The sequence below is a fragment of the Bombus huntii genome, chromosome 3 (assembly GCF_024542735.1).
Source record: "Bombus huntii isolate Logan2020A chromosome 3, iyBomHunt1.1, whole genome shotgun sequence".
Lineage (NCBI taxonomy): Eukaryota > Metazoa > Arthropoda > Insecta > Hymenoptera > Apidae > Bombus > Bombus huntii.
Window position 1 is genome coordinate 13,181,861 of NC_066240.1, and position 13,205 is coordinate 13,195,065.

Here is a 13,205-nt window from a genome sequence, read left to right on the forward strand (position 1 = left end):
TTTATTTATAAAATCGTAGTTGGCGCGTTTCGAATTTCGAAGGTGGCGCTATGTACAGAAGCGTACCGCGCAGGATATCTGAACCTACAGTGAAAAATTCCTCCTTCATGATCACCCTGAAGTTAACCAAATCATATATAAACTCATAATATAAACTAAATTTTAACTTTTTCTTTACATTCGATCATTTTTAGGATGTTTAATTTTTGATAAAACGCATCCACTTTATTGTCAGATTTGAAATGGCAGCGAGTCACGTGATAGCACCGCAATGTACCAACCTGCACGTGAGTACCTAGATCGAAGCACACGTCGTTACTATACTTTATCGCGGTTCAAAACCTGTCGGTCTGCATTCCAGTGTGCTGGTGGACGCCAAGCGTCGTGTTATATAGGAGGTCGAACTTGGTGAGCTTAGTAGCGACCACTCTGAAAAAAATGAAGTGATTTATCGGTGAAAATTATTAACACGGACACCTCGTTTTCCTCCGACGAGGAAAATTGTGATCGATTTAGCGAAAAATCAAAAGGATCTGATAAACGTATAGATCGTACGGCTGGATCGAAGGAAAAAGGGTGAGTGTGCCAAGCATGATTATTACTTTTGTTTTCTTCTTTTTCCGTCGCTGATCTTTTGCCTTTCTTTTATTTCTTTTGCTCACGTTTCTGATTCACCATCCCGTAAAACCATAAATATAATGGGACCTGTATATACTGTTCGTCATGGAAAACTTTTGTCGCGATGTCGCTGTGAGAGATCACCTGCCGGAAGGGGTGAGCCACCAGTATTTTTCGTGAAATTTGAATGCAGCAGATAATGCAGTGAATAAATCGGATACACGGTATTATTAATAATACCAATTGTTAGAACTATTGACAATTCGGAAAACGCTCATTCAGATGATACCGCGCTACTTAATGCGCCTGCGTTGTAATAAGATACATATGCATTATTGTTGAGTGAGATATAGCAAGATCGTAAAGTCGGAGACATTCAAGTTTATATGTATTAAAAACCGAGATAATAATTTGAGACATATAAAAAAAAGATAAGGAGCTGAATACCTCGTTCAGAATCGTATGGTGTTAATTTTGAGTTTTCTTCCTTTGTAGTTTTGTGTATTTAAAAAGAATTATATGTATACAACCTGAGAAGAAGATTTTAGACATATACAATTTGCTATTTTTCAGACAATACATGTATTATAAAAGAATTTGGTAGCTTGATTGAGTAATAACTTTTATGATCAAAGTACTTCTATGAAATGCATGGAATCATTATCAATGTCGCTAATATATATTAATACTTTAATTTACAATCTCATTGCATGTCTTCCACCAAGTATACGTTGCATACCTTCTGATTAAAGTTTCGTACGCATTTTGATACGCGTAGTCATGCGGATGAATTGTCAACTTCCCGGTAAAGCTCATCAAATTGAACCACTTATAATTGGTACAATAGCAATGACTATTAGGGGAAACCATTACTATTTCTTAAATATTGTTAGCGTTTAATCAATAAAGATAAAATGATATAAAGTATTTATTTAGTTAACAGTTATAGCGTTAATGGTCGAACAAGTAGCGGTTATGGGAAGTAGATTAAAATAGCGTATGACACATATACGGCCAAATATTCGTCGCTCGTTTTACTAAGCAATCGCCATGCATGTCGAGCAGGGAAGTTAAGTTAGTCATGTGTCTTGTATCGGGATGAAACACGACGAAGTGAAGAGAATAAAGGTTCACGTGATTAATCGACGATCAACAAAAGGAAGGATCCACTTGTCAAATGCGTTCGATCAACGGGAACTTGATCTTCCTGGTTCCTGTTTGTTACACATAACGGAATACCAGGGAGTTTGTTCGTGGAAAAGTAACGTCAATCACAACCCTATTTTAAAATTATGACATAACTTCAAAACTGTTCGAGAGGATTTATTAAACCATTACTAGAAGAATGTTTATATTAATCCAAAGGTTCATTATCATTAACAAATAGATATATAATGCAATATCAAAGGAAGTTCAAAAAATTTACAAAGATCGTAGTATAGATCAATATATTTTTCGATACAATCTTATTCTCTGTGACAGAAAATCTCACTATCTTTTCATTCAGTTAGAAAATTTTTTTGACGATTTGTATAACACTAAATTAAAGGAAAAGATGTGTTCTGTAAAATATTTTGAAATATTATCAACATTTTAGTGAAACAAAAAGCTATCATTGATCATAGAAGTTATAAATCTATGTAAAAGTCTATATAAAATATTTTGTATAATACGTCTAATAAATATTTAAAAAAATGATAAAAAGTTTCTATAAGTGTCCGAATACTTTTTTAAGCCACTGTAATTGTGTAAGAGGACTCAAATCTTTCTGTATTTTGGCCAACGGGAGAAGAGTCGCGAGTTCGTGAAAGTGGAACTCAATTCCACCGATACATCGTGATCTTTGATCAAGCGAGAGGATCACGAGTGCAAAAAGGATTTCGGGGATTGAGTCTGTTCTCTGATCAACGACAGGTTGTAGAACAGAGTCTAATTCTCGTTTGGCTATATGCTTGTGCGCGTGTCTGTTGTATGCGTGTGCGTAACTCGGGTGGCATTGGCCCGTCCGTAAGGTTAGGTTGGTTGGAGGTGCGCGCGGGGCACAGGGGCTTGACAACCACTGCTTTGGAATTCGAGTTCTTTATTTTTATGAGAGCCAGCGTCGGAAACCAGCCTCTTTCGAACCCTTCTCACCTGTTACATACCACCGGCATTTATGCTACCATTTAACCAGAAGTTAAGAGTCCTCCCGTGCATAAAACACGTTCAACTATCTTGCCAATGGGTCGAACGCGTGCTTTTTGTCCCTGTGATTTCAGCTTCGATGAAAAATCCCTCCTCTCTCGGCCGTCAATCCTTCGAACCACTCCTCTGGTAAATTCATTTCTTCGTAACAAACAGTGAGTCCTCGTGAGAAATCTTCCGTACAGTTCCATTCTTTTACTTTGATAACAGTATTCTATTTGTTGGAATGAAATGTCAGTTTGTATTCAATTAAATGAATTATCAATTGAATTTATTTGGCTGAAGCATAAATTTGTATTGTACAAGTGAAAAGAGGTCGTGAAAAGAATCAGTGAACTTCTAATATTAATGAAGTTTTATTACATTTACTGTTTGTTGTTATTGGGTTGGAATATAAATTCGTTCTATTTTTGTATTTGTCACAACATACGTAATACACAGTCGGTGACAAAAATAAGTGGACGTATAGTAGAGGTAGGTATCAATGAAGTTTAATCGAACTAGTACCAGTGTTATATATTTAAGTTTTATTTATATTCTTATAATATATAGATTATTTAGTAAACAATTGAAGTTAATATTTACATTTTTGTGTAAACAGACCGTATTTGACGAAACGTCATTGATACCTACCTAAATATGACACCTACGAGTTACATTCATTGAAGGACCGCAAAACAAATTTTATTTTATTTAGTATTTTACATTATGAAACACGTATAATACGAATGAAATAACAAATTTATCATAAAATATAAACAGAAGGTAGAAAAAGTAAAAAGAAATTTGTACTAAATATCAACTAGTATCCTAATATTTACGATCAGCACTGTATTTCCAATTTTCATTACATGTCCACTTGTTTTTATCTCCGATAAAATCTATAGGTATGTATATACGAAAACAGGATAGATTTATGTTATAACTCAATAGATTAGTACTAATTTAAGTAACAAAGATATTGAAAGTGAAATTTTTCTCTTAGTGCAATATAATATCTATTAAGAACGTTTGAGGAAACATGTAAGCTTTCTGTGGAATAGAAAATTTTCTGTATTAATTTCAAGCGTTAAATTATCATGTAAGCGAACGGTACAGCTTAATACATGAATGAATCTACCTACATTCGACGCGTATGTTAGCCAACAAATAATTTCTATTAGTATTGGACGTGTCAGCGCGGTTTTCTGATCGTCACTCAAGACGGTCAGCCGCTCGCACGTGGGTGGAAAGCGGTGCGCGCAATGAACGACGGTTTTCGACACCGTATATGGTCAATTTCATGTTGTCATTGTGGCACCTCTGTCGGCTTCGTTTCTCACGATGCAAATGGATTCTGCATTTCTGCTTCCTTTTATATCCTTTTTCGTAATTTTTTCAATATTCAATCGAGCGAATTCTAAAAATAATTGAAGATTACGACAAAAGAACATGATAAGAAGACTACGAATATTTATGCAAATTCATATTTTTATAAATAATGCTAATAAAAGAACTTATATAGAGATTTGTTTCACCCTTTAAATATTATAACGAGTATTTTACATATTTTGTGTAATTGTACATAAACTACGGATTTTTGTGCATTTATAAGAAATTTTAATACATTTGCATTTTCCATAAATGCATAAAAATCTCTAATAGGCCATTTTATTCCTATTTGTATCCTATTAAAATTCTTCTGTTTAATTATAAAGTGATACAGAGTGACATAAAATCAACAGAAATGTTTTACTCGTGTGATCTTCAATTTCGAATTTCTTCCATTATTTGTCGATTCATCTTCGTAAGTAGAAGCAGCAATGATGCCTTTCGCGTATCCATATTTGTTTTGTATAGATAGCAGTCAGTTAAAAACAGTATTTTACTAAAAGACTACTTATAGAGAAAGCTATAATTATATTTCTAAGAAATGCGGAATATCTCCTTTCATTGATGAGTACGATTTTAGAAATGAGATACGGATACTTACCTGAGACTCACACGTTTTGTTATCTTACATATTAACATACGAGACTCGCTCCAAGAAATCTGTTCTAAGAATTGGTAAAGATATAGCGGTGGCCAGTTAGTGCAGCGCAATTGTATACTGCGAATATTCTACATTGAAAAAATGAAACTTAAATAGAAATTTATTTCACCATTTAAAACAAGCATTGTACTTTAAAATGTGCATATTGTACAATTTAAATTCTCTAAGTGCATAAATATCCATAGAGCAATAATGACACAACTACGAGATACTGACAGCTTATAATCACAATCGCAAAAAAATATAGTCACAAAAAATTGCCATCAAAATGTTTACAAATATTTTATATTTTATACTAAAATTGTGTAACTGCTATTTATTATAAATAAATATTGATAAATAAATATTGATACTAATTAAGAAGCAATCTAAGCCAGAATGACAAAGAAAGAAGAGGTGTTAGGGTCGGTACAAAATAAAATGCAATAATATTTTTCTCAGATTAAGAATAAAAAAATGATATAAATCCAAATCCATTTTGTAGCTAATAAGGCTGAAATTAATAAATTATATGTACAGTCATATTAAATAAACAGAAATTGGCTATATAACTGGGAAGCATTAATATTAAGTAGGGTTAGGTTATTCTCTGCTGTCATAAAAATCAAGATTTCATGCACAATCTCATTTCCACCACTGTTCTCTGACAATCCTCTTGATTGCTGAGAGCTTTAAAGCTTTCGGAACAGAAGCTTTTAAAATGAACCGCATTTGGAAACAAATATAAATCGTGTTATACTGTATCCCTTTGGGACTGGAATGCGCGACCCATTTGGTGGAGCGGGGATCGTTCGTGCCGAAATGACGAGCCATGATCAAAACTAGAATGAATGCGTTCTATTTCCACGTGAACTCGCCATGTTCTATACTTAAACGTGGTGGTTGGCCGGCATTAATTTTAGTGGGCCCTCTCTGTTTCTCTTTCGAGACCGGCGCCTCGCATTTTTAACCGACAAAACCAAGACTAAAAAACGAATAATAAGAATGAGAGCGACATATGTGGCTAACTTGTACTAATTTTTGTTTTCTTTGATTGCAGAATGAGTCAAGATGCGACCTGTGCTTTTTCTATATGCCGTTATCACGGTCCTACTTCATGTCCTAGCCAGCCTTGCACATGGTCAGTTTTGTCTTACATATTTTTTATTTATGATATGCATTACGTTTTAATATACAGTGGTTAAAGAAAGTATTTACACACCATTTTATTTATGCCGATTAATTACGTTCAAGTATATTACAATTTGCATCATTTTTAATAGTATTTTCGCGCGACTACAAAAATTGATTACTATGAAAATTAAATTATTCGTATAAATTATAGGACAGAAGCAAGAACTAGGCATGATCTTCACTAAACATCCGCAACCTCTGGCCGCGCCAATAGGGGATGATGTGAATTTTGAATGCAATTTGAATCTCGGAGCAGAACGTTTCTCCTGGCGCCATAGACCATTAGGTTCGGATAGGTGGTTGCAGGTTTTCCACGTGTCTAGTAACGGTGGAAAAACGTCCAGGCACGTAGTGAACTTTGACAATGAATCCAAAGCCGGAGATTACCGTTGTATAGCATTTTATGGTAAATATTTTTGTATTTCATTTTATTTAACATCTTTCACAATGTTTAAATTACAATTTGGTAATTTGATTTTACCTTGTTAGGTTCGAGTGGTTTAGCTTCTGACCCGGCAAGATTGACGCTTGCTACGCTAGAGAAGTTTACCGATAAGAGCGAAGTCATTATAAACGTTCCAGCAGGGAATACCGTGCCTATCACTTGTCCTGTGCCTTACTCAGCCCCAGAGGCGATAGTTGAGTTCTACAAAGATAATAATCCTGTAAAAAATGTTAACGTAGTCGGTAGCAAGACCATGGTCATTGAAAATGCTAAAGTATCGGACAGTGGATCTTATCACTGCACTGCTGAAAATTACATAACTACTCAGTCATATCGGAGTAACCATAAGACGATCCTAAACGTAAACACAAATACCAGTCTTCGAGCACCATACTTTGTTAAACAACCACAAACGGAGTACAAGGTTTTGAGGGGTAAAAACGTAACTTTGGAATGCTTTGCCGCTGGTTACCCAATCCCTTCTGTCACTTGGACTAGATTAGGTAGTTCGTTACCACTGAACTCCATTAAAACTGCGATGGGCCTAACGATAATTAACGTTCAATCAGCGGACAGGGGAGAATATGATTGTATATGGAGTAGTCATGGAGCAAGCATCAAGTCTGTGATCATACTAAAAGTTATGGAAGCTCCAAAGGTGATTAAGCCACCGAAGGCAGCAACGTTCTCCGAAGGTGGAGAATTGGACCTCTCTTGCACGGTAACGGGCGAACCACAACCGAAATTTGAGTGGCTAATTAATGGGGAATCTTTGACGCCTGGTGGTAATGTGGAGATCGAAGGTTCGAGTCTTTCTATCTCCGAGGTTGAAAAAAAGCACGCTGGAATTGTCCAGTGTGTCGCGAGTAACGAATATGGGTCTCATTCTGGTTGCAATCTGCTAAGAGTGAACCCTAAGCAACATATTGGGACGACTGAAGCCAAACAGGATTATGGAATCTCTAATTCAAGACACAAACATACAAGGGGAGGAGGAAGAAGAAGGAGTAAGGAAGGGAAGCGTAAAGGCACTGGTAATTTGTTGCACCGTACATATTGCTTAAATACTTCATGTTGATTTTATCGGGTTTTTTTATATTTGTAGCTGTGCTAGTACCACCGAATCTACCGAATGTCACCAGACTCTCAGACGTGTCCGTGATGGTTAGGTGGTCTGTACCTGAGAACACAGGACTGCCGATTCAATTCTTCAAAGTTCAATATCGCGAACTTGGACAGAAGATGAATGGCAGACAAGCAAAATGGATGACCGCGAACTCGGAGATACCAAATCACGTGCGGTCGTTCGAAGTAACCGATTTACAGCCTAATCATACTTATCGGTTTCGAATTGCCGCAGTTTATTCGAACAATGATAATAAACTTAGTCCAAACTCTGTACGTTTTCATCTGAATAAAGATGGCGGAATCGAAAGCAATAGGATGCCAATACCTTTGTTAACGAACACCGAGGCTTTAAGTCCACACGAGGTATTACTCATTTGGCAGAATTCGGATAATTCGGCGAACATCGATGGTTTCTATGTGTATCACCGAGCTTCTACCACAGTTAGCGATTATATAAAAACTACGGTTGAAGGAAAAGACTCTTTCAACATAACTATTTCCCATTTGCAACCGGATACAACGTATGAGTTTAAAGTTCAGAGTTTTTCCGTAGACGCAGCTTCGGAATTTTCTAAGATCCTTCGACAAAAGACGAAAAGAGCTATAAATACGAACGAACATGCTAATCATGATAATAAAAATGATCATGGCAGCAATTTAACATTGGATAGCCGAGTAAGGCCTGCAGATGATAAAAACGTAAATATGTATGCCATAATTGGCGGAGTTCTCGGAGGATCGACTCTGTTGGGCAGCTTGATTGCAGTCGCAGTAATATATAAGAGGACGAAGCACAAACAAAGCCGGGAATCATCGCAAAGCGAAGGTAAATTTAATTTGTAATATCATCGTATTTTGGAAAAAGACAGTGTACGCCTTATAATAGATTATACATTAAATTTTTATTTTAGGAAAACCGATAACAAACGGAAGAGTAATGAATGGCGGAGTAACTGACTCGAAAATAAACATAACATCAAATCCACTTGCTGGTCTCGATACATCTGAAGATATAATACAGCCTAAGGTCGGTATTTGTAAGTAACAATATCAATATTTTCGCCTTGTCAAAGGAAAAGAATGACTGAGGGCTATTTCGATTTGAGAAATGGACAAAGATGTCATATCAATATTTTCTATTTCTGAATTAAATATCAATTGTCTACGGTCATTCAATTTCCTAATTCTACTAAACGAACAGAAATATAATCTTAACTGCGTACATAGTTATCTCTATACGCCTTGTCGATATTTTTATCGCAACTACTCGTACTGTCGTGTGTGTGTTCTGTCGGCTTGTAACTCTGAGGAGCTCGATCCTAAAGTAGTCAAAAAATGAAAAAAGGGATCTATATTATTTTTTTAATTTAAATTATATCGTTGATATTTTTACAAGATAATTCCAATGTAGGAAGTAAACAAATCACACCCTAATGGTACGCAATAAAATCTAATCATATAGTGTCTATATACATAAATGCTTCACTGCCACTAGAGGAGACTTCATATTTAACTTTCCATTAATGCTTTTATTTTTCTGCACACTCGATAGATTGACACATAAGACCCTGGGCGCTAAATCACTATGTCCATCCATATCCTCAATGTCATTGCACGAACATAGCACATTGATTCGATCATTATTACCATCAAGCCTGATTAAGTCCCATTTCGATGGCCTATACTCGATAATCGAGTCGAATCACGGGCTCCACTGGGTTACAGCTGTACGCCACTTTTTCTTTTTTAATTTTTCTTTTTTTTTTTACAAGCGACTACCATTTATTCTCCTCCCTCCGCACTCTCGCGCGCGACTGTATCTATATTTACATTCAACTAACGTATTTCTGCTTTCAGACTATTCGATATTAAGAAGACTAGTCTTTTCTAGCTTTAGCAATTGGTCGCGTGCTGTTCTTTAAAATTCTACTTGCACACTCTCTGCATTCTCTCTGGAAGCCGCTTTTCTTTCGTATTTTCCGAACACCACACACATACGTTATATATTACCTACATGCCTGTGCCTCTCTGTGAGTGAGATCTGAAAGAAGCGAAACGAACACGCATGTTTCTAAACAGACCGGGCAACAGTCGCCGATGGAAATGGCATCGTTTCTTAACGGACAAAACAACAGCAACAACAACCATAACAACAGTGACACAGCTGGGACTGACCAGTGAAACGCATCAATAGACTGAGAGTCCCTTCTGCTCCAGGAATCACTGCCTATCGAACAGTCTCTCTGCGACCAACCATTTTCCTCTATGCTTTAAAAAGACTTTTATAGTGCTCAGACCGTATTTCCAGATGTCAATTTTATCAAACTTTTATCAACTACGTTGTGACGGGAATATGCGAAGAAAACGATATACGAATGTTGTCGCTTCCAATGATGCTTCTTTTAATAGTGAGAAACTTTAGAAACTTTAGTCATTCATTAGGTTTACAATGAGTGAACCGTTTTAAGACATTTACAGGGTGTCATAATAGGTATGCTCAAGTGTTTCAATCAAGATTGTTAGATATGTATTCATTTAACGATCGTATCCTATGTAATCAGTTTTAGGTTTTCTTCTTTTCTCTTTGACGGTAAACTGCAACTTTTTTCAAGCTCAAAATAGAATTAGAAATTCACGATTGATCATGAAGTGGGTAAAATATGCAAAGTACCTGTCCGCTGTCTTCTTCGACCTCTTCGTTCTTTTATCTCTTTGTTGCTCTCTTATATCTTTGTCTCCTTTTGTATCCACTTGATGGTCGACAATTAGCGAGTTTCATTTGTAATTAGACACACAAGAACGAAAAATTTATGAACTCGTAATTTAAACTATATTCGTTTTTGTAACATTTAGCTTTTACCGTATACTCGCCTAATTTTATACTAATTTTAATCCAGGCAGCTTTTACGAGTTATGTTTGTTTCCTCGTTTAAATTAATTAGCGTCCATTATTTTATGTTGTAAATACGCGAAATATTAGTGATTATGTCGAATTTAGAGGCGAATGATTTTGTGCCTGATGAAAAAGACAGCTGTGCTATGTATTTTATATAATACTACATGTTTTAGGAAATATTATCGGTGATGCTGGAATTTTCTTCGGAAATTCTTGAATCGCGATAGAATGGAACTTTGTTCAAATTTTTTCTCTTTTTTTTAATGATCATTGTATCGTTATCTTATATATTATGATTATTCATACATTATCGTCGTTGATACTGGTAAAATAATGACTTTAACGGAATAATTTTTACGTTAGAGAGCGAACAAACCTCATACGAATTGCTACTAGAATAATAGAAATAATTCAGTCACACATTGCTAACAGTATTTGTTACGTAATATCAAGAACTTCTAATAACAGTATTTTCCTAGCTTCGAGTTAGATGCAATTTCTTTTAGTGACCGATATTAGATTCCAGACGGTAATCAAGCTTTACGATAAATCATGCGTTAAAAAGAATCCGAGAATTATATTTAAACATGCTACAATTTTTAGTCAAAATTTCGATATCAAAAAAAGGAAACAAAAATGTGTAAATAAGTATTTATACAATTTTTTCGATTTTACGTCGTTCTATATATAACATATCTTTTAATGTAGTGTTAATTATTTAAATTGTCTATTTTAAAAGAAAACGAAGTCAGAAGATCAGTTTGCAAGCGGAACAAGAACAAATTTTTGTACATATATACTAAAATGAGTCAAATTTTATGGAGCATATTGTGCCTTAAATCTTGCCTATACAAACTAGTATTAAGACTAATTATTTATGTATCTATGTATGCATATCGACATTTTGTGTACTTAATTTTTTTTTAATAAATATGCTGAAAAAAAGATTCGACTTCATGTTGAATGTTATGCGTTAAAGAACTTTAAATTTGAATTTTAGTGATATTTCTAGTAAATTATTCCTAACGTATAATTCAAATATGGAATTCAATCCGACATAACCTATAACTGATACACATGCATGATAACACATACGAGTAACAATCATAAAATTAAATGTTTTTTATTTTTATTGAAAAATTGAACGAACCTATATAATGGATACGAATGTTAGTATGACTGTAGAAAGTGCTATAGAAATGTTCACATCTATCATGTGTTCTTTAAACGAAATTGGTAAACAAACATTTTTATCGTTCATTGCTGATAATTGGAAACCACAGAATGTAAAGATAGAATCTCTTTCAAAGAATGCATATGGCATGGCAGGTGATTGTCACAACAAACATAGTTCACAGGAAGAAAAGTTAAACACTATAAAAGATATTGTCCTCAATATCAGAAATAAAGTACCAACAAGTGGAATATTTCCATCAGAGGAAATTGTATCACCAACGATTGGGCAGGTCTGCTATTTTCTAAATAAGTAAAACTATATATTAATTTTTCAACCTATATGTTACAAAAGAAAGATATCATAAGTTTTATAACTCTGCAGAACTCAGACTGTGATCCTTGTTCAACAAAACATGTTGATGCATTTCTTTATGATGAAAAAGAAGTAGATGAACTTATAGAAAGTGGGGAGCTGAATACTTTGTATTGTGCTGACTGTGGGTCCAGCAATATGAAACAATATAGTAAGAAACACTCAACATTTTTCTTGGATTATGTGATTTCCTTAAATCATATTTTATGAAAACAAAATGTATTTGTTTTTAGATATCATTTCACACTCCTTATCAGTGGCTGCTATATTGTATATATTTCACAGTGTTTTACCAAGTTTAAGTGAAAAAGTTGTACTTGACATAGGCTCTCGATTGGGTGCTGTTTTATATGGAGTAATGATTTTTCTTCTTTTCTAAATAACAGTTCAATAATTAAAAGATGTATGTTATTATTTAAAAATCTGTCCTTCAGGCATATACATTCACATCTGCCAAGAAGATTATTGGTGTTGAAATGAACAAAGAACTTTGCTCACTCCAAAATGACATAGTAAATAAATACAAAATGAATGATCGTATTGAGATTGTGAACAGGAGGATTGAGGAATGTCCTGAAATCATTCAGAAGAGTAATATCATCATTATACACAATCCATTTGAATTTTATGTTTCACACTCAGTACATAGAGACATTTGGGCTTTTTTAAAAGCCACTATCCAAAGTGGAACAATTCTAGTTACCAAACCATCCATTGAAACTACTTTTAAAAATCTAAAAATTAAAGAAGTAAATAAATGGGTAAAGCCTTATGAACGAGAGAAGACTATATCAGAACCTTACATATTTGCATCATTATTTTTGGACCCTACTGAATATACAGATATTAAATTCTATGAAGTCATCTAAATTTAAGGAAACTATTAAAATCGAAAAATAATGACTGAAAATGTATATAAAGCATGATACATAATCTGATTTCGCAATCTATTAAAAAGAAGTTTGTTTAATTTCTTAATTTGTTTTGCATAAAGAGTTAATAAAAGTTGAATTTGTTAATCGTAAATTTCATAATCTTTTCGTTTTTTGCGAGATTAGAGGAAGGAAAATAAATCGTTTAGGAATCGTACGAAAGTTAACGATTTACGATATAGATGCAATCGCGACAATAACTCTTGCGTCAATTGTAGGTGGAAAGCTTCCCTTCTAGGAGATTGATT

General features: G+C 34.4%; 2 protein-coding genes and 1 long non-coding RNA gene across 6 annotated transcripts; 2 read left to right on the forward strand and 1 right to left on the reverse strand.

Annotated features, from left to right (window-relative positions):
• Positions 1 to 65: 65 nt before the first annotated feature.
• Positions 66 to 11,425, forward strand: LOC126863470 (interference hedgehog-like). 4 transcript variants are annotated; one of them, XM_050613680.1, is made up of 8 exons: positions 66 to 287; positions 362 to 576; positions 5,874 to 5,954; positions 6,159 to 6,413; positions 6,497 to 7,486; positions 7,558 to 8,406; positions 8,492 to 8,607; positions 9,660 to 11,425. In XM_050613680.1, the coding sequence occupies exons 3-8, from the start codon at positions 5,885 to 5,887 to the stop codon at positions 9,759 to 9,761; spliced, it is 2,382 nt and encodes a 793-aa protein (XP_050469637.1). In that variant the 5' UTR covers positions 66 to 287; positions 362 to 576; positions 5,874 to 5,884; the 3' UTR covers positions 9,762 to 11,425. The 4 variants fall into 4 exon arrangements, with proteins under 4 accessions (XP_050469637.1, XP_050469638.1, XP_050469639.1 ...); XM_050613681.1 differs by having other exon boundaries at positions 66 to 576; positions 8,492 to 8,617; positions 9,438 to 11,425; XM_050613682.1 differs by having other exon boundaries at positions 66 to 576; positions 8,492 to 8,617.
• On the reverse strand, positions 1,926 to 5,867 carry LOC126863538 (uncharacterized). Its single transcript, XR_007688899.1, has 2 exons — positions 3,927 to 5,867; positions 1,926 to 3,834 (listed from the first exon to the last, which is right to left on the reverse strand). It is a non-coding gene; the product is annotated as an uncharacterized LOC126863538 (long non-coding RNA).
• Positions 11,426 to 11,492: 67 nt separating the features above from the next.
• LOC126863509 (uncharacterized) lies at positions 11,493 to 13,051 on the forward strand. Its single transcript, XM_050613778.1, has 4 exons — positions 11,493 to 11,942; positions 12,035 to 12,176; positions 12,259 to 12,380; positions 12,460 to 13,051. Exons 1-4 carry the CDS (start codon positions 11,634 to 11,636, stop codon positions 12,892 to 12,894), a joined length of 1,008 nt encoding a protein of 335 aa, XP_050469735.1. The 5' UTR covers positions 11,493 to 11,633; the 3' UTR covers positions 12,895 to 13,051.
• Positions 13,052 to 13,205: the final 154 nt, after the last annotated feature.